The 27,944-nt window shown below is 42.0% G+C and overlaps 1 protein-coding gene across 1 annotated transcript in view; it reads left to right on the top strand.

Annotated features, from left to right (window-relative positions):
• Positions 1 to 27,944, top strand: part of Synpr (synaptoporin) — a 319,444-nt gene that overhangs the window by 250,673 nt on the left and 40,827 nt on the right. The window contains exon 4 of the mRNA XM_038349891.1: positions 12,367 to 12,565. Coding sequence (XP_038205819.1) covers positions 12,367 to 12,565 — 199 coding nt within the window. The remainder of the gene's footprint in view (positions 1 to 12,366; positions 12,566 to 27,944) is intronic.

The following is a 27,944-nucleotide window of genomic DNA, read 5'->3' as shown; positions in this document are numbered from 1 at the left end:
TCCTTCTTCTCCTAACAAATATTTATTGGCTATTTACCATAAACCAAATGTGAGTAGGTTCTGAGTAGTAAAGATGTAACAAAACAGGATCCTTGTCCCCGTGTCCTGCTCACAGTCTAGAGCAGTGGTCCTCAACCTTCCTGATGCTGCAACCCGTTAGTACAGTTCCTCATGTTGTGACCTCCAGCCCAAGCATTATTTTTTAATCATTCTCATTTTAATTGTTTGGATGAGAATGTGCTATACATTCTTCCCACTCCCTATTCCCTTCCACCTCTCCCCCTGCTCTCTACGATCCCAATGTACTCAGGAGATCTTGTCTCCCCCCCCCCCCCCATTCCTAGGCAGTTCCACTTCTGTCTCTCTTAGGATCCTTGTTGATGGAGATTTCTGTCCCGCCCAGTTCTGCAGCTGTTCAATCTCAAAGAATCACACAGAGGTCTACATTAATTATAAACTGATTGGCCTAGTATACTAGGCTTCTTATTAAATCTTATAACTTACATTAGCCCATAATTCTTATCGGTGTTAGGAACATGGCTTGGTACCTTTTTCAGCGAGGCAGTCACATCTTGCTTGCTCTGTGTCTGGCTCGTTCTTGTGTCTAGGTGATGACTACAGACTGAATCTTTCCACTTCCCAGAATTCTCCTGTTTTCCTTGCCCTGCCTGGTCATCCCACCTATACTTCCTGCCTGGCTACTGGCCAATCAGCGTTTATTTAAAATACAAGTGACAGGGTACAGACCATTGTCCCACAGCAGGTCCTCTTTGTTGTCTAGGTTCTCTTGGGTTGTGCCCTGTAGGCTGGTTATCCTTTGCTTTATGTCTATTATCTATTTATGAGTGAGTACATTACATTTGTCTTTCTTGGTCTGGATTTCCTCACTTGGGATGGTTTTTTCTAGTTCTTCTCTTTTGCCTGCAAATTCCAAGATGTCATTGTTTTTTTTTACTGCTGAGCAATATTCCATTGTGTAAATGTACTACATTTTTCCTATTCACTCATCAGATAAGGGGCATCTTTGGTGTTTCCAGTTTCTGGCTATTACAAATAATGCTGCTATGAACACAACTGAGAACATGTCCTTGTGGTATGACTGTGCATCCTTTGGATATATGCCCAAGGGTATTGTTAGGTGTTGAGGTAGATGGATTCCCAATTTTCTGAGAAAAATTATAAAGTAACTGTACAAGATTGCACTCCCAGCAGCAATAGAGGAGTGTTCCTCTTACTCCACATCCTCTCCAGCATAAGGTGTCATCAGTGTATTTGATCTTGGTCATTCTGACAGGTATAAGATGGTATCTCAGATTTGTTTTGATTTGCATTTCTCTGACGACTAAAGCAATCTGCAGATTCAATGCAATACCTACCAAAATCCCAGCAAAATTCTTCACAGACCTCAAAAGGACAATACTCAACTTCATATGGGAAAACAACAACAACAAAAACCCAGAATAGCCCAAACAATCCTGTACAAAAAAGGAACTTCTGGAGATATTGCCGTCTCTGACTTCAAGCTCTATAGAGCTATAGTAATAAAAACAGCTTAGTGCTGGCACAAAAAATAGACATGTGAACCAATAGAACTGGAGACCCTGATATCAGTCCACACACTTATGAACACCTGATTTTTGACAAAGAAGCTAAAACTATAAAGTGGGGGGAAAAGCATCTTTAACAAATGGTGTTGGCAAACTGGATGTGGACATGTAGAAGGATGCAAATAGATACTTATCTATCATCATACACAAAACTCAAGTCCAGATGGATTAAAGACATCCACATAAAACCAGCCACACTGAACCCCATAGAAGAGAAAGTGGGAAGTAGCCTTGAACACATTGGCACAGAAGACCACTTCCTAAATATAACCCCAGTAGCACAAGCATTAAGATCAACAGTTAATAAACGGGACCTCCTGAAACTAAGATGCTTCTGTAAAACAGAGGACACGGTCAACAAGACTAAACAGCATCCTACAGACTGGGAAAAGATCTTCACCAACCCCACATCTGACTGAGCATTGATCTCTAATATATAGAAAGAACTCAAGAAACTAGACATTAAAAGACCAAATAACCCAATAAAAAATAATGAAGTACAGATCTAAACAGAGAATTCTCAACAAAGAAATCTCAAATGATAGAAAGACACTTAAGGAAAAGAATTATTTTTGTTGCTACTTCCGAAGTGTAATTTTGCTATTGTTATGAATTGTAATGTAAATATTTTGGAGATATGATTTGTCATAGGGGTCTTAGTCCACAGATTAAGAACCACTGATCTAGTGGGAGAGGCAAAGCCTGCATTCACAGTCAGTAGGGGACCCTCACACTAAGACAAGGCAATGAGATGATGCCCTGGAACATGGCCATGGCGGAGGTATGTTCTTTAGTTTGGGTGATCAGACGGAGATACATTCTGACTGAGTCCTGAACAAAGACAGGATGTTGGATGTTGATAGGGGTTCAAGGGCACCAAATACATGGGAAATTAGTGATTTATTTCCTAAACAAAAAGCTACTGGGGGTAATTATAGCAAATAAGTAAGCAATAACCATATTAGGATTTCCTTGTGAGCTGTGTCAATGGTTTTGGTAACAATCCTGCATTTTAGAGGATATGTAGGCCATGGGAACTTACAAAAGCATTTAGATTTTAAATGTCAACTCTATTCATTAAACTTGTTGTTTAATTTAGTTTATGTAGTGAACATTAGTCACCTAACAACACTGTACCCTATTTCCGTGCCTGAACCTCATGGAAAGACATTGTGAAGTTGGTGATTCTTTCTTCTGCTTCTGAGAAAATCGGAGGTCTTCAATGATAGAGAGGAGCTCTGGAGAAAGGATCAGCGGTAGAGCATATAGAACTCTGGATATGAATCTCAGCTCCAAAGCATATGAACAGACAAACAAACAAAAGAGACATGACACGCCCTTTAGGTCATGGTTAGCAGAGATGCTTTACATTGCCTTTCAAATTGATGGAAAAAGCTCCCAAAGGCTAGCTTTGCAATGGGCAGAACATGGAAACAAACACACTGCATTAGGGCTGGAAGCACTCTGGTGTTTTAGAAATAGGATGCCATTGGTAGAACTGGTGCTTGAATCTCATCTCCATGTTACCCTGAGGAATAGAGTAGGTGAGGTTAGTAGTGGCAGGGTGAAGGACTTAGGTGAAATAGCCCAAATTTGAACTCAGTAACCAAAATGATAAAATTGTTAATAATTGGTAGGGGGTGCGTAGGAAACTTACTGTCAATCTGGTCTATCAATAATTATACAGCATAAACATGAGGACTTAGTATAAAACATTCAAAGTATTTACCAATGAGCTATTTAGGAAATTGTTATAGTTTCTTCATTATATATCTCTGTAGGGCAACCTGTCCAATGTGGTAACTCATGCATCATGTTTTGACATATCCTATAGCTGTTGAGCCTATGGCAAGTCTTTCTTTAGCAGTTAGCTATGTCTTGGTCGTATTGTAATAAAAGGAGATATGCTGAGATGGCTCAGTTAGCAAAGTCTTACTAAACAAGCGTGGGGACATGAGATCAATCTCTAGAACTCATGTGGAAAAGCTCGGCATGCTGGTGTGTGCTCGTAACTGCAGCACTGGGGAAGCAGAACCAGGGTCAGCCTACCTAGCCAGATTGGTAAGTTCCAGGCAAGTAAGAGACACTCTCTTAAAATAAAGTGGATGGCGTTCCTAAGAATTTCACCCAAGATTCACCTCTGGTCAGCACATTCAACCACCCACGTGCACACACATGCACATATGCACACACATGCACGTACACATGCAGAATGGGATAACGCCCCTCTGGAGTTCACTTTTTTAGCTTTATCTTTGGAAGGGAATATTGTACTTTTCTTTTTTAAGCATATTGGTACTTTTTAAAAACAGAATTAATAAGTCAAATCATTTTACTTGAATTTAAATAAAATGTCAGTTGGGAGAGATTGTGCTCCCTGTCTCATCAGAGCAGTGTAGGTTTGAATGTTGCAAATACATTTTAATCAAATTCTTCAGATGGTTTACTCACAAAATCTTTCTTTAGTAAGCAAGTAAAAGGAGCATATGTTTAGGTTTTCAGCTGAACATCCAAGATTTTTTTAAACCTCTCTGGAACTATTTTTTTCTCACAGCTTACTTGGGTAGAGTACCAAAGAGGACCAACAAGAGATGAATCTGACTTCAGATAAATGGGTAACCTTATTATCTATTTTACTTTGGCAATGGAGAGGCCATCTGAATTTTCTATTACTCAAATTCTATTTGAAGAAACCAAAATGAATAAATCATAGCTGGTGTGCACAGAGATGCCTCATTGTGAGCCATTATAAGGTTTTTATAGCTCTTTTGCTCTCAGTTCAGCTCCTGGCCATGCCCTGCCTCTGCAGAACCATTCTTTTTAATTACCTGCAGGCTTCTGTTTCATTTCAAAATTTCTGTCTACATACTGCAAATGCAGACATATAAGGGAGTTATGAATGTGTGTGTGAGAGAGGGGGAGAAAAAGACACAGAGAGAGAGAGAGACAGAGACAGAGACAGAGACAGAGAGAGAATTTGGAGAGTTTTTGCTCCCTGTTCTGGGAGCTGGGGAGTGGGACAGCAGTCTTCCAGCCCCACATGTGTGAATACAATTAATCATACAGAGAAAAGTATTGTTTGTAGTAACCTTAATTACATTTTCAACATCTCGCTCAGTTTCCTGTGGGAGGAAAAAAACCCAGTAAAACAAAGAAGACAAAAAGTAACAGAAAGCTCCTTCTACGGTGACAATAAGCTGGAACACAGTTCATGTGGCAGCGAATCGGGGACAATCATTCCTGTTATATTAAAGAAGATTTTGTCTCTCACTGTTTTTCTCCTTTCTGAAGAAATAAATTCTAGTGAATAGATACTTGTTACAAACCTTGGTGATCAGACTGCTTTGTATTTAATCAAGGTTAGGATCAAACTATGCGCAAATATGATTCTGTTAGCCTTCACCATGCCATGAAGATCAAGAAGCTGAACTCCATCACTGTGGTCAAGCAGACTGAGTGGAGATACCATCGTCTCAATGCCTGCTGCCTCTCCCCAAGGCTCTGCTAGAAGGATGTAGCTGCTGGACTGTTTGAGATTCTGCTCTGACAGTGCAGAGAGCCGAACAGTAACTCTCTATCCAGGTTTCCTAGGTACATTGATCCTCAGGGTGACTTCCAGTGAGTGAGCCTTGCATTCAGATAACCGTTTGCCATTCTCTTATAAGAGAAGAAGAGATTTTCTGATTTGAGCCATCTGAGCCTGGTTGTGAGGTCATTTTCACAGTGTGGGTGATTTTCCCAGGGCTGTGCTCAAACTTTGCTTTGTCCTCTCTTGCCATCTCCACCCTAAACAGATCCTAACCAAAGACTCTTAGAAAGAGGCAGTTTCCACCCCAGACTTTGACCATAGCATAAAAATAAATCTTCTGAGTAAGTACCCTTAAAGATAACCTTGTTTCAGTCTACACCTTTAGAGCCAGCTTGAGACAGTCACGGTCCCCAAACTCTCTTGAAACCATTGTGTCAGTGACTCCCAATTCATCAATAAGATGATAATGAGACAACCTGAGCACTGGTGTCAATGCTTCAGATTTAACTGAGATAACGTGCAAAAGCACCTGGCATCATGCCTGGCATATAGGGACACAATAAATGTTCCCTGGTGATTGGCATCTACCAGAAGCAGATGTGAAACCACTGGCAGCTCCCTAAATAGCAGCACCAAACAACATCCTTCAGACACAATAAAAAAAAAAAAAACCTGAGGTTTTTGTTTGCGGCAGAGGTTCCTTCCCGACCTTCTAGACCAAGTCGTTGACTGTATGTCTTAGGGCCTTTAATGACTGGTGCATGTGTTCCTGAATCCCGCCAAATGAAAGGAGTCGAGCATCATGTGAAGCTCAGTGGTTTAAAACTTACAAATAGAATTTGGAACAAAGGGAAAGAACTCAAAGGTGGGTGTCAGGGGGTCCGGGCTCTTCCTCGTGCCAGCAGTGTAGTCTCTGACTAGTGTTCCCAAACAACTGAGCTCCAACTCTGCTGTCCTTAAGTTGGGAGGGATACTTGGAAGAAGAATGAGGATGTAGTATATGAAAGAGCTAGATGAACCCCTGGGGTGGTAGTAATTTATGGTGTGGATCATATTAGCTAAGTAAGTTGTATATGTATGTATGTAGATACAACAAAAATAATATCACACATCTACACAACTATAACTAGCAGAAAGAAAGAAAAAGTCTTCTAAAATCAGAAACTTGCAAACTAGGGAGAGAGAGTAAAAACAAAAACAAACACAAATCAGTAAAGCAGAGTCCCGTCTTAAGAACTGGAGGGCCCAGAGAAAATAGTCAAGCCATAGATCCCCAGGGGCTGTCGGTGGTCCTCTTCGCCACACACTGCCATTCTGATGGGAGTGACTGAAACTGATCAGGAAGCTCAACTCCCACCTTCCTTCCACTTTGCGCAGAGTGGGATCACAGCCCTTGGGAAAGGTTTCACTGTCTATCACTGAGCACCTAACTCTTTGACTGGTAGAACCTTAGGCCTGTGTGTACTCAACCTGCTAAAAGATGGCACCATGATCTCAGACGTCTTGTCTCAGGTCAGTGATGGTCTGTTGCTACCTGGAGCTGGGCCTGTGCCGGATGTTAAACAGTGTCTCCCTTTCTACACAGAACCAGACTCTTAGGGGCAGAACTTTAGACCATTTGCCCCCTGCTTGTTCTGAGGCAGAGAACAGAACAAGACCTGGTGAGATTTGGGATATAGAAGAGTTTTCATGATGATATATTGGTGCTGAGTTCCAACTAGCATGACTAGCTCTATATTATTTAATGCACACACTTCAACGAGGCAACAGAGTGACTATTGCCTTAGAATCTTATGCGACATAAATTCTGCCTGTTAGATTAGCTACTTGCCTCTGAATGAGGCAGGGTGGGGCAGCTGGCTTGCTCATTTGAATGTAAACATTCAGCTGGACATTTAAGTTTGCAGAGGGACAGAAACTGGATCAAACAGTGTCTTTTTGACCTTCTTGCATGTGAGACTCGTCCGCGACATCCATGAGACACTGGAGCTCAGCCTTCTCTCTACACATTTCAACGCTCTGGTTCCCCATCTGTACAATGGTGACAGTGACAGTTGCTTTGGTAAGAGAAACAGAAAACTATAGTGAGGAACAAGTCTAGACTAAATACTGTTTTATGTGTATGCATGTGTTATATGCGTGCACTTGTTTACATGTGTTCCCCCAGGAGGCACACATGTGGGATGCATGTGTAAATTTCCACATGCAAACGGAAGCCGAGATTGATGCCAAGATTCTTCCTCAATCATTCTCCACCCTCTTTGAGGACAGAACTTTCCACTGGACGCTGAACTCAGTATTTTTTTTTTTTTTGGAGAGGGCTCTGTTGACCCAAAATCTGGTCTTCATGTTTGTATGACAAGTGTTTTGTCCACTGAGCCATTTCCCTAGCGCACTAACACTGCTATCCATAAAGCAATACTAACTGGCCTTTTCCAAACCTCTGAGGAGTTTCGTTTAATATTCTTCCAGGGCTGCCAAACAAAACTCAAAACCTTGTACTCATGGTGACTCCCTTAGCTTAATCAGAGAGTCATAGACTGTTCTAAATGGCTCCATGGGTGTGCTGAAAATTTTTTAAGAGAAAAACTAGTCTAAAATGGAAGCCCTTTATTGACAGTCAAAATGCAGTAAAACCCAGCAAAATTCAATTACCCCTAGATTGTGTCAGGTCAACCAAGAAAGGAATGAGGGAATTGTACATTTGAAATCAACAAATTGAATTGGGTGCCTTTTGCGACCTCAGCAATTGCTTTCTGACTCCTTCACAAGATCAGAGGTGGACTTGGCAGCTTCCAGATTCTCAGTGGGCATGTTCTATCTCTAGGGAACAGCATCTGTCCCTTGTTTAACTTCTAAATTAATGATGTTTGCTCAGAAAATTATTGCAGTTGCAAAATATATGCTGACGATAACCACACCTCTTCTGCAGCAATACACACAGAGATACAAGTGTGTATATATATATATATATATATATATATATATCCACATATACATACATACATACATGCATGCACACATGTTGCTTAAAGGTACCTGTGCATGTATGTGGGGATGGGGTGTAGATGTGTGCAGTGATATACAACATTATTTTAGTTAAACAGAATGACCAAAATAAACTTGGGAAGAAAAGGTTCATTTCATCTTACAACTCAGAAAACTAAGGAAGGAACTCAATCAGGAACCTGAAGGCAGGGACCGGAACAAAGCCCATAGGTGGGCACTGCATGCTGAAGAGCTAAGCATGCCACTATATATCATTGATGTTGATAGGTACAGTAGAGTTTAAATTTTGATTTTATTTCTTTATGCAGATTAGCACAGCTGAAAAATTCTTTACGTTAACCAGGTGAATCAACATTAGAGATAAGGTGTTTCATCCAATGACGTAGAAAACAATGCTGATTGTGTCCTCTCCGTCCTCCTGAAGGCGCTGCCCTCCGCTAGGGGCCCCAGGTGCTGCAGTTCAGTAGCAGGAACTGGCTGATGGAGACACAGCCATCTTGAAGCGTATCCGGGCCCATCTCCAAATCGCTGCAGCAGGGATTGTGGGTTTTGCTTACCTTGCATTTTAGTTTTGTTTAGCATGCTGTTTATGCTGAGGAAATACAGCTAGTGTTCAAATGAAAGCCAGCATCTATAACGTGATTCTCAACAGCTTCTGCCCCGTCCCCAGTGGACGTCTCTGACTGTTTCTTGTTCTCTTTTTGCCCTGTCCTCCTGTCCCATCATCTGATAGCTTTCCTCATCCACACTGCACTTCTGCGCTGTACACCGCATTCCCCGCCCACACTGCATCCCCCCAGTGCGTTTGCCTCTTGCCTATACAGGGATTCGACACGTGCTCCTCTCTGTTTTGTAACATTTGAAAAATTTAATCCACTTGTCAGGTGATTTTTTATTATTGTCTTTTTTTAAAAATTTATTCCTATGCTTTGCTACATGTATGTCTGTGTAACATATGTCAGTGCCCGCAGAGGCCAGAAAAGTCAGTGTGTACCCTAGAATTGAAATTACCAAGAGTTGTGAACCGCCATATAGGTGCTGCGAATCAAACATGCATACATACATTCCTGAGTCCTCTGGAAGGGCAGCAAGTGCTGTGAACTGCTGCGCCATCTCTCCATCCCCCTCCCAATTTACCATTTAAAATTTACCGTGTGTTAGGATAATATCGACATCTTCATCGCTGGATGGTGCTTACCCATCACAATCGATTTCAGAACTGCTCATTATCACCCCCACAAATCTCGGGACATTTAACCACCATGCCAGATTCTCCCATCACCAGCTGGAGGGCAACATTAAGCTGGTTTTTGGCTCCATGAATTTGCTTATTCTGAATATTTTGTATAAATAAAAGCACAAAGTATTTGACTTTTTATGGATGACTTCATTCATTTAGCAAAGATACTTTCAAGGTTTCTCTATGGTGTAACAAGTATAAGAACTTTATTGCTTTTATTAGCAAATAAGAGTCCACTCCACACCGTGTTTTTATCTGTTTACCCACATTTGAATTGTTTCCATTCTTCCCATAAGGAAAGATGCTGCACAAGTATTCATCTGCTAGTTTCTGTGTGAGCATATGCTAGCATTTCTCTTGCATACGTATCTAGGAGAAGGGCGGCAGGAACCTCCAGTAACTCTGTGTTTTACCAGTTAAAGAACTTCCACAGTTCTTCAAAGCACCTGCTCCAGGCTCCGTTTCCACCAGCCATGAGTGAAACCGTCAGCTTCCTAACTCTTGTCAGCATTTGCTGTTCACACGATCTTTACACTCGATAGCCATCTGTGTGGCCATGAAGTCGGACCTCGCTTTTCTTTCTTACCTTTTGATCTAGATAATTTCTGATCACTTCTGAAGCTGTTGCCTAGAGGTAAAATCCACCAGGGAACTTCCCTCTACTCCCTCATAACCAGGATGGGCCACGATTCCACTCAGAAAGTCCGCCTTTCTCATTAAGACTGAGCTTCAGCTTGAGCAGAATCCATCCCATCTTCTCACTTCCCATCTCATACCCAGTACCCGCTTCTTGTGTGAAATAGAATTGCTTGTCAAAAATCTGTTTGATGAATGACAGATTAACAATAGGGAGGGAAGGGGAAACGTGCCTTGAGATCATCTGCTTCAGAATTCAAATCATTACCTTTTCCTTCTCATTCATTTTCCCCACCTTCACACAGAGAAGGTTACTGAAGAAAATCTGATCTGATCCCCAGAGCTAGTGTTCCCAGGGTCTCTGTCATAGCACAGCTTCCCCTATCTAACTGTTAAGATAAAAGTCCTTGCCCGAGTGCACAATGTAAACTTCTTCCTAAGTCAAGAATTCAAATTAAAAGACTATGTCTGTAAGAAATGAAGAGTTTAAGGGAACTGGATTTCCTCCTTTTGCTCTCAATACAGCTTCACTTGTAGGACTTTTGTGAATCTGGAAGGAGGCCCTGCAAGATAAGCCACCTTCCCTGCAACTTGTGGCCAGTGGCCCGTGGGGTTCATTTTGAAAGCGTCCATTGGAGCGAGCTGATGTCTTGATTAGTTAGTATAAACAAGTTAATATGGATGTTTTTTCAAAAGACTCTGGAGTTTGACATGAATTTAAACCGCTGGCCTGCCAAAGCTAGCTGGGTGTCCTAAGGTGGACTATGTGGCCCTTCTAAGTCTCCATTGCTTCACCTGCTAACGGTGAAGGGCAGCCAAGAGCCCACATTATAGAGTTTGTTATGGACATAATGTGTTAAAAAGAGAATTTAACACAAATGAAACATTTGGTCATGCTAGTTCTGTGGCTATTTGTATTATTTCAGGGTTACTGCTAATGTATAAAATGGTAGACTGGGCACACAGTGCACACTTCTGAAAGGGGTTAGTTACATTTTCCTTAGTAAGAAAAAGTGCTCTCTAAATATGAGTTAGGAGTGGCTATATGAACACTGTTACTTCTACAGGCAATTTCCCAAGTAAATCTTCAGTGACCGTAACAAACCTCCTTAACATATATTTCTAAGTATCTCCATAGCCGTCACTTCAGAAGAATCTTGGTTCCTGTACCAAATACACTTGGTTCAGCTCAAACTGTTATCATATACATGTACTCTGTCTTTTGTGGGTGTCTGTGGGATAAACAGGAGGTGTTGCTCAAGCCTTTCCTTTGTCTCTACTGTGGACTAAGCAGGGCTGGGTGCTCTCCTGGGGAGCTCGCACAAGGCAAAGACTCTAAAGGTCAATCAAGTTTAGGACCTTGCAAAACCAAGGAGGTCCATTCATTTATTCAAGTACCGCATGCCTAGTAAAAGCCAGCATTGGGGTACATGGGAGAGAGGAAAACCAATCACACCTGATCGCAGAAACTGGTAGTTACCACTGGGGAAGCTATGCAGACAGGGGTAAACAAAAGCATGTGAGCATGTTGTTGAGACAGCTTCACTGGTGACAAACAACACACACATGATAACGCAGCGTGAGGAGATTAAAAAGGTCGGAAGAAATGTAATTATATTATAATTTCAAAGATTAAAAACGAGGAAGAAGTACAATAAAAATGTCAAAAGGAAGGAACTCACTGTGGTGAGTAGTTAGCAGGGGGTTCCCTAGAGAGGATGTGGAGCCCGGATGCCGAAGAAGTACACACAGGCAGAGGAGTTGCGGGAAGATACTCAGCCAGGTTGTTCCCTGCTTGGTATGACTGAGTAGGTTAAGCAGGCTATGTGTTGGAGCAGGAGGATGGATCTTAAAGCACTGAGGGAAGGAGCTGGAGACCTAGGCAGGGAAGGGGCTGGGGACATAGGCAAGGAAGGGGCTGGGGACATTGACAGGGAAGGGGCTCGGGACATAGGCAGGGAAGAGGCTGGGGACATAGGCATGGAAGGGGCTGGGGACCTAGGCAGGGAAGGGGTTGGGGACATTGGCAGGGAAGGGGCTGGGGACATAGGCAGGCCCAAACGCAAAGCTGCTGGACTGTGTTAAGGGGAGAGGCCAGACTCTCAGTCAAAGGTGCGTTCCTTTCAGATTCTCTTTCCCTTCTCACCTCTGTTGGGTGAATTACCTCCTCTGTGGTATTTATTTCCACAGGTCCAGCTAGAATCTGTAAAATTGTTAATAAATTCTCTGGTGGAAGCTTCCTGGGACTCCCAAGCATATCTAACCTGACGTCAGCAGACGTGACAGCGAGCGTTGCTTTCACCTTCTACAACCATGTCATGTCTTCTTGCCTCTGGTGGTTTCAGGTTGCACCAGGTGACCTTTGAAGTGCCCACCTGTGAGGGGAAGGAACGGCAGAAGCTGGCACTGGGTGGCGACTCCTCGTCCTCCGCGGAGTTCTTCGTCACCGTGGCTGTCTTCGCTTTTCTCTACTCTCTGGCTGCCACTGTCGTGTACATTTTCTTCCAGAACAAGTATCGTGAAAACAACCGGGGCCCGCTCATTGTAAGTTGTTGTTCTTTTGAAGCAACTTCTGTCCCTTATAACATCTTTGGCTAATATCTGAGGGGGCTGGGAGTCGTACGTGCCTCTGAGGCTGGTGTGCAAAAGGAAATCATATTTGTTATCCTCCAAATCTCTTCAGTCTGCAGCAGAAAGCACCGTGCCTTTTGGTCCCTGTGTCCTGGCACGGGAAAGAAGCATAAGATCCTGTAGAAACCCTTTTGAGACCAAAACAAACAAGGATTAGGAAGCCCACGAGACCCAGAAAAGAAGGATGAGGTCTGCTGTGGGCTTGTAGGTCCAGCATTACGCAGATAGTCAGCCATTATTCTCAATAGCCATTTAGATGGTAGGATTTGTGCTTTTCTGAAATGCATTGTTTCCATATTATAAGGAAGCATGATTGTCCCTCCCTCTCCTCTCTCTCTTTCTCTCTACTTTGTTCTCTCTACTCCTCTCCATTCTCTCACCCCTCCCTTCCTGTACCCCACCATTTCATTCCATTGTCTTTGACAGAGGTTCAAGGACTCAGGTGACATCAGTATAGCCTTACATGTCCTAATACGACTATACATGCACTGAGGGAGACATAAAAACTCTCCAAGAGATACATGGATATAGATAGCTTTAAGAAAAATAACTCACACAACCTTTATAGGTACATTTACTTAAAATCTATTTCCTGGAATTACCTGTGTCTGAAAATGTTTAACTAACTTTTTCTCTCAATAGCTATGCTGGTTACCTCTCTGTTTCTATAACAAAGCACCCGAGATCGTTGAGATCGTTAACTTACAAATAGAAAAGGATTCTTTGTTCTTGTGGTTTTGTTTTTTTTTTTTTGTTTTTTTTTTTTTTTGGAATTACAGCTTGTGATTGGACAGACCCATTATTCTTGGGTTTCAGGTAGGGGTGCCAGCTAGCAATAGTGAGGAGCTTGTGGTAGAGCAAACTGCTAACCTTACTACCGGAAGAGTGAGAGGCTCAGGATCCCACAGTCCCCTGGAAAGGCAATTTCCCCAGTGTTCTAAGGACTTCTCATAAGGCTCCATCTCCCCAGCATTCCACTGTCTCCTCAGACTGCCACCATGGGAACCAATTATTTAATGCACAGGCTTTGTGGGGGGGCATTGAATAATCAAATAATAGCAATTATGTACTCCCGATTCCCACAAGAAAGCAGGCTTTCTTGACATTCCAAAGGCTTATTGTATAGCATCTTTAGAAGATACAGTTCATTGGAGGCGGTGGAAGTGCCTGTCTCACACACCCTCAGTGCTAAAAGCCCTAAGGAGAACAGTTTTCAGGTATGAGATGTCACACAACTTCTTCCTCTCCATAAAATCAATATTCATTACCTTCTTGTCAGTTGATAGATCATTAAAAAACCGTTTCTGATGATAGATGGCTCTGTGATTTGAGGGCCGTACGTCAGAAACAAGAGATTAGCGGCACTGCCACAGCAAACGCCATCTTTCTCACCTGCTCCTTGCGCAAGCCCTTTTCTCAGGAGTACACAATCCATCCGAAGGTGTTAGAAGCTAAGCCAAGAAAAATAACAACCCATCCATCCAAGTGACATAAATGTGAAACACAATTTAGCTTTTTTAAATTAGTAATTACTTAATAACTATGTAGGACATTTTGTTGTTTTAGACAATTGTGCATTGATAATAATTTTATGATCACAAAACCCAATGAAATTTATAACACCAGAGCCTTAGGGTCTAGGACAATTAAAAAGTAATTTAAAGATTGTATATACTTTTTCTTCAAAGAAATATAATATGCTAATCAAGAAAGTGCTTTCAAGAGTATTACAGACTATAATTCTTTGAAAAATACAGTAGAAATATAAATTTAAAGTGAATAATAAATTTACCAACTCATTAAAGAATCCGTTTATTGTCTTTTTAATGAATCACCAAAAAAATCAAAGAAATAGTAATTGTATCATTTATTTCCAAATTGACAGAGTGCCAGCCACTATACTTCCAAATGCCCATTCTGCCAGAAATCCTGTTCTTTTAACTAGTTTTCACAAGTAGGAATAGGCATTTTCGAAATTCTCTTAGTAAATTTCAGAACCCTTTTATCCGACCTATATATTGCGGAGAGCTGAACAAATTGTGAAAGCCAGCTGCAGGAATGTCTGCTCTTTGAATGCTGGGGTCAGTGGGGAGGACGAGCCACACTCCTAACTGCAGCACGTCAATAGATGCACTTGTAGGGGAAGAGGCAATAGAGCAGAGCGCATGTCTTCGGGCAGGTATCCTTTTCTCTCATCTCGAAATGGAACCAAAGTCTCTTCACCCCTGTGCTGTGCACAGAAGAGAGTGTTAGAGAAATGGTTCCGTGGATGAAGAAGACATTTGCATAATTCCAAAGACCAAGGCAATACCCGCCAGCCAGCAGGAAGAAGTCTGCACGTCTGCACAGCTACCTTATGTGGTAAAGGGTCTGTTTGCTCTCTCTCTCTCTCTCTCTATATATATATATATATATATATATATGTATATATATATACATAGATAGATAGATAGATAGATAGATAGATAGATAGATAGATAGATAGATCAAGTCATTGAAAACTAACTGTAACATTTGTTATCCAGTCTCTGTGTATTGGGAAAGTGTAAGGCTTACCTGAAGTCCTGGTTAGAGTAGTCTGTGAGGCTGGACTGTCTCAGCTAGCAGCTTGGAGATTTTCCTGAGCAGTTTGTAATCTGAAACTGATCTCTGGGTGGTGTTTGTCATCTTAGTGGTGTTGCCACAACCCAGGTGGAATTATCATGTGGGGCCCCATCATCTTTTTAGAGACTTCAAAAGTCACTGTCAGGAATGGGTATGGTTTACGGCAGAAAACTTAAACATTTTAAATGTCATATGTAGTAGGTCTTGGAGAAGTTAAAGGATCACAAGTTGTTAAATACATCTGGGTACACAAACTTAGTTTCTAGCAACTGTTGTAATACAGGTGGGTGAGGACCACATGAGAGAGTCCTCTGCAGAGGGTCTCATGGTGGGTGGGTCCAATGGCTGACAAACACACCATACAGAAAGAGTTTGAGTGTGGAGTTTATTGAGATAAAGGGAATGGGAGGGGAAGAGAGAATGGGAAAGACAGAGAGACAGAGATACAGAGAGGGAGAGATAGAGACAGAAAAGTTGCCTCCTCAGAGAGAATGGCAGAAAGGGAGAGAAAGAGAGTGGGCAGAGCTAGTCTCTTGAAGGGATCTTTGTACCTGTATACAGACTAGGACCCTGGGCTGGTCAAAGTATTCTGCCAGATAACAGGACAGGCCTCCATAATTCAGGCCAGCCTGAATCCTAACAGGTATCTGCTTCAGACTCAAACCCAAAGTCACATACAGGAATCTAGATGAAGCCTATTTCTAGAATTAGTCAGTGTTCTGTATGACCATTAATATCATTGTGGAAAGTTTAAATATATATATATATATATATATATATATATATAATATATGTGTGTGTTTGTGTGTATATACATATATATATATATATACATATGTGTATATATATTATAAGTTTTGAGATAATGTTTATATCTTAAAGAAAGTTTTAAAGTGTCCAAATAAAATAAATAAAACCAGAGGATTACAAGATTAGTTGCAATAGAATAGTGACTTAATTTGTTTTTTTTTCTTCTGTCCCATACCAGATGACTCTTCTAACATGAGGCATATTTGGGATTTTCCTTTAACAAGCATGCTTGTGTTTATAGAATGAGAGAGCCATGATCTCCCTGACTCCAAAGCTAGCTTTAATTTTTAACTGAATTAGGACTACAAAAACCCCATTTGCCTTATATGACTGTCAAGAATGGCAGAATCAAACTTTTGGGAAGATTTCTGAAATTTTACCCTGCTGGATGTCTGCTACACCATTAGGCCAATTTATTGGAGGGGGGCATTTTATCCTTGATGATTTGATTTTCTTCTTTAGATGTTTCTTTTGTCCAGTGGTCTCTGAAGTTTTTAGCTGGATGTTTTTATTTTCTTAAAAAGACAAAAACAAAATCCTGCCCCAACTCTAACTTTGGGGAGTATTTTGTGGAGTACAGGTTATATCTTTGCTAAGACAAAAATTCTTTTGGCAACAGAAAAAGTATTATCTTTTAATAATAAAAATCAATTTTTTTCATACCTAATCTAGTGAAAGACATTTGTTAGTCTTAGAAATTAGATCGGATTGAATGACTAAGATGTTTGATGAACTATTGCTTCTCCTAATCAGGAAGTCTCTCCTGTTCTAATTTAATCTTCATTAATCTTGATGTTATCCTTTGGAAATAATAGGAAAACCTTGTACCCAACACAATACTTATTCTAGCTTTTATTCTGAAGTCAATACATCTTTAAAATATATAGGATGATCTAATTTAACAGGTTTTTAAAAACTCATCCAATGTCTCTCCATGGCCATTATTTTGTTTTGTTTTGTTTATTACTGTTTAAAAAGTTTAAACTTCATAAAGCACAATACAGAATTCAGACATCCTGTATATTTCCCATCTTTACGTAGTTTATTAATTTTAATGTTACTTTATTTTCTCTTTAAAGACTTTATTATATTTAGCCTATTTTTTTCTATGACTGTCTATATCCATTTTCTTTTCTTTTTACAATCCCTAAGCATACTGTATATTTTTAGAGGTTTTCTGCATCTTGGCCTGGCTTTGCCAAGCACCTGCAGCTCTCTCTGACCACATGAGACAAATCTTAAACTGCCATATCAGCCACCATGGCTCAGCTTAGCATATCCATATCACACTAGTGCACATCACTGGCAGCTGGCTCCGCCTCTTGTGTCTGCAGGCAGGGGCAGGAGCGAGCCTCTGTACGCAGCAAGCATCCACCCACCTGAGAGACTGTGGAACAAGGGACCCACATGTTTGGATATTCACGTCCCATTTTGGGTACTACACATAGCAAGCCCAGCTCACAAATGGTGACAAAGAAACTTATTACTATTATGAAAACTTGACCTTTAACTTAGGTTTGTCTCAACTAGATATTATAGCTTAAATTAACCCAGTTATATTAATTTACATTCTGACATGTGACGTTAACTCTCTTCCATTACATTCTGTCATGTGACGTTAACTCTCTTCCATTCTTGTACCTCTCATTTCCTCTCCGTCTCTGGCTGGTGATTCTTCCTTTCTTCCCAGAGTTCTCTCTCTGCCCAGAACTCCCGCCTATGCTTCCTGCCCAACTATTGGCCATTCGTCTTTTTATTACACCAATCACAGCAAGACATCTTCACACAGTGTGCAAATATCCTACCACACTAGAGCAGCACTTGTTGGGGGTCTCACTGTTGTCCTAAGTTTCAATCAGTCCTGTTTATGCAGTAAGAGTGGAACGGCTTCCTCCCCAGCTTCCTCCCCTTACCAGGGATCCTTTGACACTGTTACTGTTTTGTCTTTAGCAGTAGGTTTTGTTTCCTAGCGGGGTAACAAAATAGCCTAAGTTAAGGGAGAAAGGGTTTGTCTGGCTCACAGTTTCACGTTAGAGTTCTCCATCGATGCAGGGAAGGTGGGGTGACCGGGACTTGAAACAGCTAAGTCAGGTTACATCCGTGAGCAGAGAGCAGCGAATGGGCGCATGCGTGCTAGTGCTCAGCTCGCTTTCTTGACTCAGTTCAAGACCAACGCAGGCAGCAGTCTTCCCATCTCAATTAAGTAATCAAAACCAAAATCACTTCTGACAGTCATGCCCACAGGCCAGTCTTCTGACACAACACTTCATGGAGCATCCCTGCTTAGATTATGTCAAGTTGACAATTAAAACCGAACATCACCTGTATTTTGGTGTTGTCCGTTGCAGCATAACATGAGGAAGTTCTTCTGTTATGCTAATGAGACCTGGTTCCAGCAGCTTTAAGAAATCAGATATCCATCCCAAAATGAATAAACTCCCATCTTGCTGTTCTGAGATATGACATCATGCATGATAAAATTGATCACTTCTAGGGAAGTGAGGATGGTGGCACTTCTGATAATAATCAAGAGTCCTAGCCATGACATTGGCTCATACTCAGTGGGTTCCCAGAGTGTATTGACCTGGTTTAATAGTCACAACAACCCTAGTTTATATTATTGTTCACATCGATTAGCAGTGGGAATATTAGAGATGTCATTGGCTCTTCCAGACCACATCACTAGCAGGCAGGGTGGGGGTAGAAATTCAACACCAATCAAGGGCCCCTCACCTTCACGCAAGATCCTCAAGTAGACAACATCCTACAAAAGTTACAGCAGGATGAGGTGTGTCACGCTCTGAGCACTCACAAGATAGCTCCTGTGTCTGCTTACCCTGGAAATAGATGCTTTGGAGGCCCCTCTGTTCATTGAAAATGTCACGAATCTTTAATGCTTGAACAATGGGAGATCTCATTTGGGGTTTCTTCTTCTTCTGATGACCATGAGAGGAAACAGGCTTCAGAATGGCCAGGTTGGTGTGCGTTCCAGGAGTTGGAGACAGACTAGAAACAAGTTTATCAATGGCCACTTAAAATATTTTAATCTACTGGGAAAATGATAATATTGCCTGTTTTTAAGTAAAACTGGGGATTTGAATAGCTTCAGAAGGAAGTTAATTGCTAATAAAGCTAAGTGATCCTGTAGGGAAAAAAAAAACTGAATCAAAAAGCCAGAGGAATCAGCGAGCTGCTGTCTGTGTTCTATCAAAGACAGTGTATTTGTATGGATGTTCACCAGCTCTCAGAAGGCAGCGTGGTCACCTGTGTGGGACGTGATTGTGGAACTGAAATGTCCCATCCAGTTACATTACCTTGTCATGTCCCATAGAGTTCATCTTTCAAGCCAGTCTTCTGTCCAGGATTCTGTGGCAGGGGCTCTGGGTCTTTTTAGGCTTCATGTCAGAGGGGATGTAGGTTTTCTCAGCGGAAAACAGTAGCTAGTCTCACACAACTAACAGACTGCTCTAAGGATGAGAACAAGCAGTGGTTCACATTCTCATTAAGTTACAGTGCAATGTTGTGAAAAGCGTGACTTAGGGAACTATTCTAAGAATTCTAACCATTCTCAATATGTACGTTAAGATTTCATTAACAAAAAGAAAGAAAGAATGGAAGGAAGGAAAGATGGAGGGAAGGAAGGAAGGGCAAATGAAAGAAGCTGTGGTATTTAAACTCTCTGATCCGGTCACACAAAGCAGACCAATTTGCCCAGAGCTGGTTTCTGAGACTGGGGGAGTTTACCTCTGTAGCACGTAGGTGTTGCATAGGCTTGGCTTGCATTTCTAGTATTCCCAGTGTTTCCCAGATATTTTTAATTTCTCGTTTGGTCTGAAAACAACCCTGAGAGAGAAGTGAAACAATGAGTCAACCCTCTGCTACGGACTCCGTTTAATCAACCACACTCATTGAACAGCTGCTCTGGGAGCTTAGGAGTCGGGCCATGGTTAGAAGATGGGGATGGAACGCTGAGTCCACTGAGTCCACTGATGCTAAGGTTATGCTTAAACCGGAAGTCCCAGGTTGCAGTCCCATCTTCTGACCTGTGCTTAAATAGTTGGAAGGCCGGAGTGTTATCTGAAATGAGCAGTGATTCACATTAAATGACTGCCATAAGGTCAGGCAAGTAGATGCTTGCAGTCTCTGCACAGGGAAAGCCATGCTGTAATAAGAAGTCAGTGATACCTGATTATAATATTACCATGGCCATTAGTTTTAATGGTTCCCCTGTCTAATATTTATTCCTGCAGAAGGAAGTTGTACCTTTCTTTGGCTGAGGACAGCCCTCATGATTCCACTGTCTTTGGTCCTTCCCTCTTAGCCAGATGGCCTCTCCTGTCCCAAGTCCCTAAATATAGCTTGACTTCTTGCTGGGTCTGAACATAACTGTTGAAGTGGAGGGTGTAGGTGATTCTGTTTCCTTGGAACTCATTCTGTGATGTGACCAGAAGGCTGTGACTCTGGATTTCTAAGTACAGACTTAGTCCATAGTTGGAGGAAGAAAATAGGAAGTAAGTACTGATGTGGGAGTCCCCTCTGTGTGCTGTGATCACCATTATTGAATAAAGAACTGCTCTGAACCTATAGCAAATTAGGGCAGGGCGGAGCAGAACTAGGCAGGGAGGACTAGACTGAATGCTGGGAGAAAGAAGGGCAGACTCAGGGAGATGCCATGGAGCTGTACCAGAGATAGATGTGCTGAAACTTTGCTGGTAGGCCACAACCTCATGGTGATATACAGATTAATAGAAATGGATTAAACTAATATGTAAAAGTTAGCCAATAAGAAGCTAGAGCTAATGGGCCAAGCAGTGATTTAGTTAATACAGTTTCTGTGTGATTTTTTCCAGCCTAAGCTAGCCAGGTGGCTGGGACAAACAAGCGGCCCTTCCCTACAAAAAAAGCACAGAACTGTTGCTTCTGCTTAGATAAACCTTGGCTTGGGTGTGATCATGTGTAGAACTCGGGCTTTTCCGTATCTGAGCTTTCAGAACTGACAGACTCCTTTCTTCTCTCGCTTCTCTTCCCCCTCACCTTCCTTTTCTTTTTCTCATCTCTCTTCTTTGCCTTTTCTTTTCTCATCTTGTCAATTCCATTTAAAGTCTGAGTAATTTTCCCTGTAATAGTACTAAGTATCCTTAGCAGGCCAACTGCCATGTATGTATGGAAGAGCTAAAAGTGTCAGTTACACTAAGAAAGACAACAGAATCATTATGAAGCTCTTAGAATTAGCCTACTGGAAGCATGTGAACAGGGCTTTGGAAACCTAAAGAAGAGAGAGTGGCTTCCAGGGAGTAAGACTCTCCCTGCTTCACACTCTATAGCATGGAATCCCTTTAAAGGTAGTTCCAGAGCATTTGGAAGTTGGCAGATAGAATGAAGAACATTGAAGTCCTAGCCCAGACACAATGTAGTCAATGCTTGGAAATAATATATGAAATCCCTGAATATGTTCTCTGTTAATAACAGATATGCTTGTCAAAGTTCAAAGTCTGACTTGTCAGGCATGTGTGTGCCCAGCCCATATGTCCATCTGCTTGCTCTCTGAAGAAAAGAAATGTTGACAATACAAAAAGGGTGAACTCAACTTTAAACAAACTCTTAATCGACACTACCGTAAAATTTGCATGAATGGTTTTCCCCAGGAATAGCATAGATAAAAGGTGAATAAATCAATCCATTCGAGATGTCCTTAGCACACTATGCCTTACCAAAGTTGACATCCATAGTTCTTTTTTTTTTTTTTTTTTTTTTTGGTTTTTCGAGACAGGGTTTCCCTGTAGTTTCTAGAGCCTGTCCTGGAACTAGCTCTAGTAGACCAGGCTGGCCTCGAACTCAGAGATCCGCCTGCCTCTGCCTCCCGAGTGCTGGGATTAAAGGCGTGCGCCACCACCGCCCGGCTGACATCCATAGTTCTTTGAAGCTTTTTAATGATTAGCAAATTCATAATTATAATTTAAATGGACGTAGGTTTCTACCATTTTTGATACATTGTTTCTGTACTTAGTTAGTTAAACACAAGGATCAGCTATAGTCTAAGAGCTGCAATGAAGCCACTGATTGCTTAAAGGATCAGTGTGGCTCTTCCAGAGCCCACAGCATCAGCCGCTGTTGGAATACATCTGTAGAGGGTTGGTGAACAATATCTATTCTCTCCCATCTGTTTTTTTTTTGTTTGTTTGTTTTCTCTTTTTTCAGGGACTTCATCACCCAGTTGGAAAGTTAGATGCTAGAGAATTTGGCCAAGCACCAAAAGTGTTTGCCTGTGGGCTTTCCATTTTCATTGAATGAGTGGAGTGTTCCTAATTAGTTCCTCCAGCATAAGACCTGTGACACCCAATGCATAGGAAAGGGGGGTGTCACTGCACTTCTGACACCCCTGCCCTCTCCTAGTCCATTTGTGTGGCTATGACAAAAGGGTCTGAGATGGTAGTTGTTCAAACAGATTCCTTTCCCCCGACAGTTCTGGAGTTAGGAAGAGCAGGGTCAAGTTGCTGGCAGATCTGGTTGTCTGGTGGATGTTACTCTATTCTTCTAAGATAGCACCTTGTTACTCCATCCTTCAGAGGGGAAGAGGAATTGGGTCTTAGATTATGGAAGGTGGAAGGACCAGTGTGCCAAGCTTTGTAGAAAACCATTTTTATGAATGGCTTAGTCTCATTTATACCAGAGGAATCCGCATATCATAATTACTCCTTTAAAGCCCTTATAGAAAAGACTTCTGGTAGTGCTTGCCTTGCCAATTCCACTGTATGAGGACATATAGCCTTTCAGCAGATGCAGAGACATGGCACCATCTTGAAATGAGATAGCAACCTTCATCAAACAGCTTAAAGTGGACTTGAAGCCGGCAGAACAATGAGGAAGTAACTTGTCACCTTTATAAACCATCTGTCTTCTAGTGCTTCATTTTAGAAGCCCAGGAGAACTGAGAACCCATCCTATAAGACACTGGCAAGGCTTGATTAATTTCTTTTGTTACTACTAAGGTGACATCATAGTCGGTAGAAGTTAGGGATGCTGCTAACATCAAATACCCTGTACTGATCAGAACAACTCACTTCAGTAGAGCCTTACCCAGCTCAGAATGTCACCGGGATGGAGATATCATGATTTATACTGTGAGGTTGGCATCAGTAAGTAGCAGCCATTGAACACCTGCTATATGCCTGGCCATATACCGGGTACTTTTCACAGTGTTACTTACGTTTAGTATTATACACCCTGTTCCAGAGCTGTAGAAACAGTCCCTGTGGATAATCACAAACTCTGCCCAAGAAGCAATTAAGTCTTTGCCTTCCGAGCAGCTCTCATTGAACAGCTGCATTCGGGGTGAACTCTGACTCACACTGGGTTCATTTATTTTGCTCCATGAACTCCACAGTGAGACCTCAGGTCCCCTGCTGCCCTCTCCTGCCCTGTGTCCTGTCGCAACTGACTAAGCGATACAGTTCTGCTCCTCTCCTCGGTGTGCAAGTCTCAGTCCTGAAACCTCATTCTTCCAATTTAGCTGGTGTCATCGAGGGCTCAGTGACACCTCCAGTTCCCTGACAACCTTGAAACATTACATTCTCCTAGAAGACATCAGGAGTTGCTGCACTTACTCTGCCTCCTTCTCTAGTACTGGAGCACTAGCCAGCAAGTTTGGGCTCTATTTTAACCTCACAGTGGTTTGGGTGAGAGTTCCCAAACAATTAAGTTGTGAAAGAAGAGCACCATGTTTAATAGCTGTTTATAATTTACTTTGAAAATTTGCATTATCTTGGTTTTTCTTTATAACCCCTGCCTTAGTTAGGGCTTCTGTTGCTGTGAGGAAATACCATGACTGAAAACACCATGGGGAGGCAAGGGCTCATTTCCTCCTGCAACTCTCAGGTGACATTCTGTCACTAAAGGAAGTCAGGACAAGAACTCAGAGCAGGAACCTGGAGGCAAGAACTAAAGAGCCATGGTGAAACACATCTCAGAGGCTTGCTCTACATGACACGCTTACCCTGGTTTCTTATATTATCGAGGATCACCTGCCCATGTGTGGCACCAGGTACAGTGAGCTAGACCCTCCCATATTAACTCTCCATTAAGAAACTGCCCTACAGGCTTGCCTATAGGCCAGTACTATGGAGGCATTTTATCAGCTAAGATGCTTCTCCATGGATGGTCCTATTGTGTGTCAGGTTGACATAAACACTGGCCAGCACTTCCCTAGACTTCTGTGTTTGGTGTCACTTCTAAGTCAGACAGAATTCCGTGTGCTATTTCCATCTTGAACATAAGATCAAGCTTTCCTGGAGTCGGGAAAAATGATCACGGTCACTTTCTTTCATATTATTAAGTTGTCCATACCCTACTAAGTAACTCTACACCTATGTTCATGCAAACAGCCCGGTTAAACTCAGTTGGTTAAAAGTCAGGTGTAAACAGGAAGGAGACTTATTGGAAAGAAGAGTTGAATGAGAAGGAAACTTGAGACAGTAATTGGGTGCATATCATCAAGACATATTATACATATATGAAACTGACCAAATAATAAATTATTTTAAAATAGTAATAACCATGGAGGCTTAGACCATGCTCCAGGTCCCAAATCCTAGATTAAGCTCCAAGGACCCAAATCTGAGAAGTACTCAGCTTCTAGCCCCAACCTCCCAGCTTTATTCCTATTAGTCTTGAGCTCAAACATCTGTCGTGTGGAGCCAATAAGAAGCCATCGTCAGGAATTCAGTCTCTAGAGTCCAACTGTCTGGTTCAGAGCCCCAGTACCACTGTCTGCTGCCTGTGTGACTTTGAGAGGTTTTAGGGCCACTCTAAGTTTCCGCCTTGACACCTGTGAAGGCCATGGGTGACATGAGTTATGACACGTGAAGCCAGGCATCCAGCAGGTGCTTATTAAAGTAAGCTGTCATTTCCATCCACCTTATATTATCTGCCCCAGCATTCACTGTGTGCTTTCTGTGGAGCTGGTATTTACGTCTGACTGCTTTAGGTCAGCTGGAAAGCAGTAACTATGTGAACGCTGCTTACTGTCTCATCGTGAGAAAAGTCATGGATTTCTTATTGCGCTGTCATGCCCAAATATCTTTCCTATTATTTCTTTTATTCCTTGAGCCTCTGAACTTAGCTTAAGCTGCCATCATTACAAATGAATGTAGCTAGGCCTAATATAGAGTTTCACTCGGTCCTCCTTTGCTCGGCTACCTCCCTTTCTGCTAGTCCTACAATTGTGGCACTCATTTCTATGCTTCAGGGATAGAGAATAGAACACAAATGCATAGACCTGAGCAGGAGCTGGGATGCCGTGGCGGCCAGCAAAGAAACAGTAAGGAAGTCTGAGGAATGCAACCGCATCGCAAAAAGAAACTTGGACAATCTGATTAGGATATCCAGCAGCAAACTAGCCTCAACCCCCACCCTCCTCCTAGCACATGTAAAAAATATATAGCATTTATGTGGGGGTATACTCCATGGCCCATGGCATGCCAATAGAGGTCAAAGGAGAGCTTAAAGGAGCCAGTTGTCTCCTCCACCACGTGGTCCCAGTGACAGAACTCAGATCATCAGGCATGGCAGTGAGCACCCTCACCAGCTGAGCTGTCTCAGCAGCCCCATCACTCTTTCTGAGTGCCAAGTTCTTCCTCACTCTGTCATGCTAGATGGCAAGCTACCCTCACTGTGTCCTGAGTTGTTGCTTTGAATCCCAAACAAGCACTCTCAGCTTCAGCCTCTCTGAGGCATCCCGCAGTTCAGAAACGACGTGCCCTAATACCCACAGTTCATCAGACATGCACATAATGGCCATGGAGTCCGGAATCTGATATTTTTTTTTTGCAGCCCTCTTAGCCCGTTTTCCCAGCTGGTTGTCTTCATTCCTATTGCTTATTAGCAGAACTCTCAGCAAAGCCACAGATCCATACAAGGAAGCACTTTGAAATTTGGCTCTGAGGCAAGTAGGAAATGAATACTATTTGATCCTTTATCGGAGATGTAGTTATGGAAACAAATGAGGGACTAACCAGGGTGAAACCCGATCGTTGTTTCATTACCTGTGTAAGACCTGAAAATCTGGATCTTGCTCCATGTTGTTCTGAAATAGCTAAGAAACCACCGTTCAATTCATGTACCATCCCAGAGGATGCACAGAAAGGCCTGAAGTGTGCTGTTTGCACTGTAACTTGGTAGTCTCGGTGGGCATTTGTGTGGCAACTCCTAGGGACATAGAAGTATACAGATTATTCATAAACTAGAAATGACTCTACAACTTAGGGAAATTTTAATTGAGGCTGGAGAAAAACAGAGTTCAATGTTATTGCACTAAAACTTCCTCAAGTACTATGGACTGGGGATCGATAAAATGGACATGATCTTTTTAAACTTAAACTCCTAGCTACCTTAAGGGCACTTGCTACTACCCCCACCCCTATGTAGAACTGGGAGCAGGGAAATGAAAAACCAAGGACAGCTATCGGCTTCCTTAATATTTTTTGTTTGAATCATACATGGGAGCTACATTATCGTCACCCTGCTAGAGCTGTCCGTCAAATAACCAGAGCATGACAAGGTTATGTGAGGGAATGCCTGGGTTTAATACTTACCAGGCACAGAGGCAACGTGGAGGAAGAACAGGAAAGAGCACTTGTTGGATGGTGTGGTGGAAGGAGAACAGAGTCCATAAAACTTGGAGAAAAGAGATGCCAAGTGAGGGGGAGGAATAGATACTTGGCTGGAAGAATCTTTTGACCACAGGGTCAGGGGAGGATAAACTAATGGATAATCTCATTGTGGACATGCTTTGACTCACCAGCTCCCTTCTTTGGAGGAGACAGTCTTCTCCCACTCGCGGGGTCCGTCTGAGTGATCCATCATGATGACTCACCTGACATCAAGTCAGACTGAGTCAACCAAAGTTTCTCTGTGGATTTCTCTAAGGAGTAAATTTCTTCTTCCTCTTGACTATGTGGGTCTAGTTGGGGGTAGCCACCTTCCCTTTCTCTCTTTCTCTTTCTCTGTCTCTGTCTTTGTGTGTGTGTGTGTGTGTGTGTGTGTGTGTGCATGTGCACTCATGTCCAAGTGTGCCCCCGCTTCAAATGCATGTGGAGGTAAGAGGATGACTTTGGTTGTTTGTTCTCACCTCCCACCTTGATTGAGACAGTTTCTTCATTGGATGGTTTGTTTTTATCCCGATGACATATACTAGACCATCCAGTCCACAAGCTTCAGAGATTCCTCTATATCCATCTCTCATCTCTCATAGAAGCAACGGAAATATAGATACTCATATTATAGCACCAAGCCTTTACCTGGATTCTGAGGACTCAGGCTTGGGTCTCACAGTTACTCTGCAAACACTTTACCCACCAAGACATCTCCCCAGCCCTGTAAGAAAGAAGCTGAACAGAGATGTGTAGGTTCTAGAGAAAAAGACAGCAGAGATGGAGAAAGGACAAAAGCAACCAAGCTACTGATGTGGCCTACCATTGGCTCTAGCTGTGTGGAGTACTGAATTTATTCATGTGATTGTTACTTTGATTTAGGATCCTGTTGCCAAATGAAATAATCTTAAACTATAGAACTTCTTTGTCTTCAAATAAAAAGTTGCAATACCACATATGTCAAAAATATTATTATAAAGATTAATTTTTTCTAGTTTTGTGGTTAGGCAAGTAGTTTGGCAGCTGTTTAGTAACAGATTCCTTAGGCATGTGATCAAGAGGGAGTAAGGGACAATGACTTCAGAAGTACTTTTGTATTTATTATTACTGCTAGCCATTTTGCCCCTTGGGGTGGCTTCATAATGTGTCATTATATTAAAATAACATTCATTATTGAATTGCCTTAATTTTATACATTGAATTTTTCTCCCTCCTAAGCAAACAGTCTTTCA

The sequence above is a fragment of the Arvicola amphibius genome, chromosome 12 (assembly GCF_903992535.2).
Source record: "Arvicola amphibius chromosome 12, mArvAmp1.2, whole genome shotgun sequence".
Classification (NCBI taxonomy): Eukaryota; Metazoa; Chordata; class Mammalia; order Rodentia; family Cricetidae; genus Arvicola; species Arvicola amphibius.
Note: the sequence above shows the minus strand (reverse complement) of the source record. Positions and strands in the feature narration are given on the sequence as shown.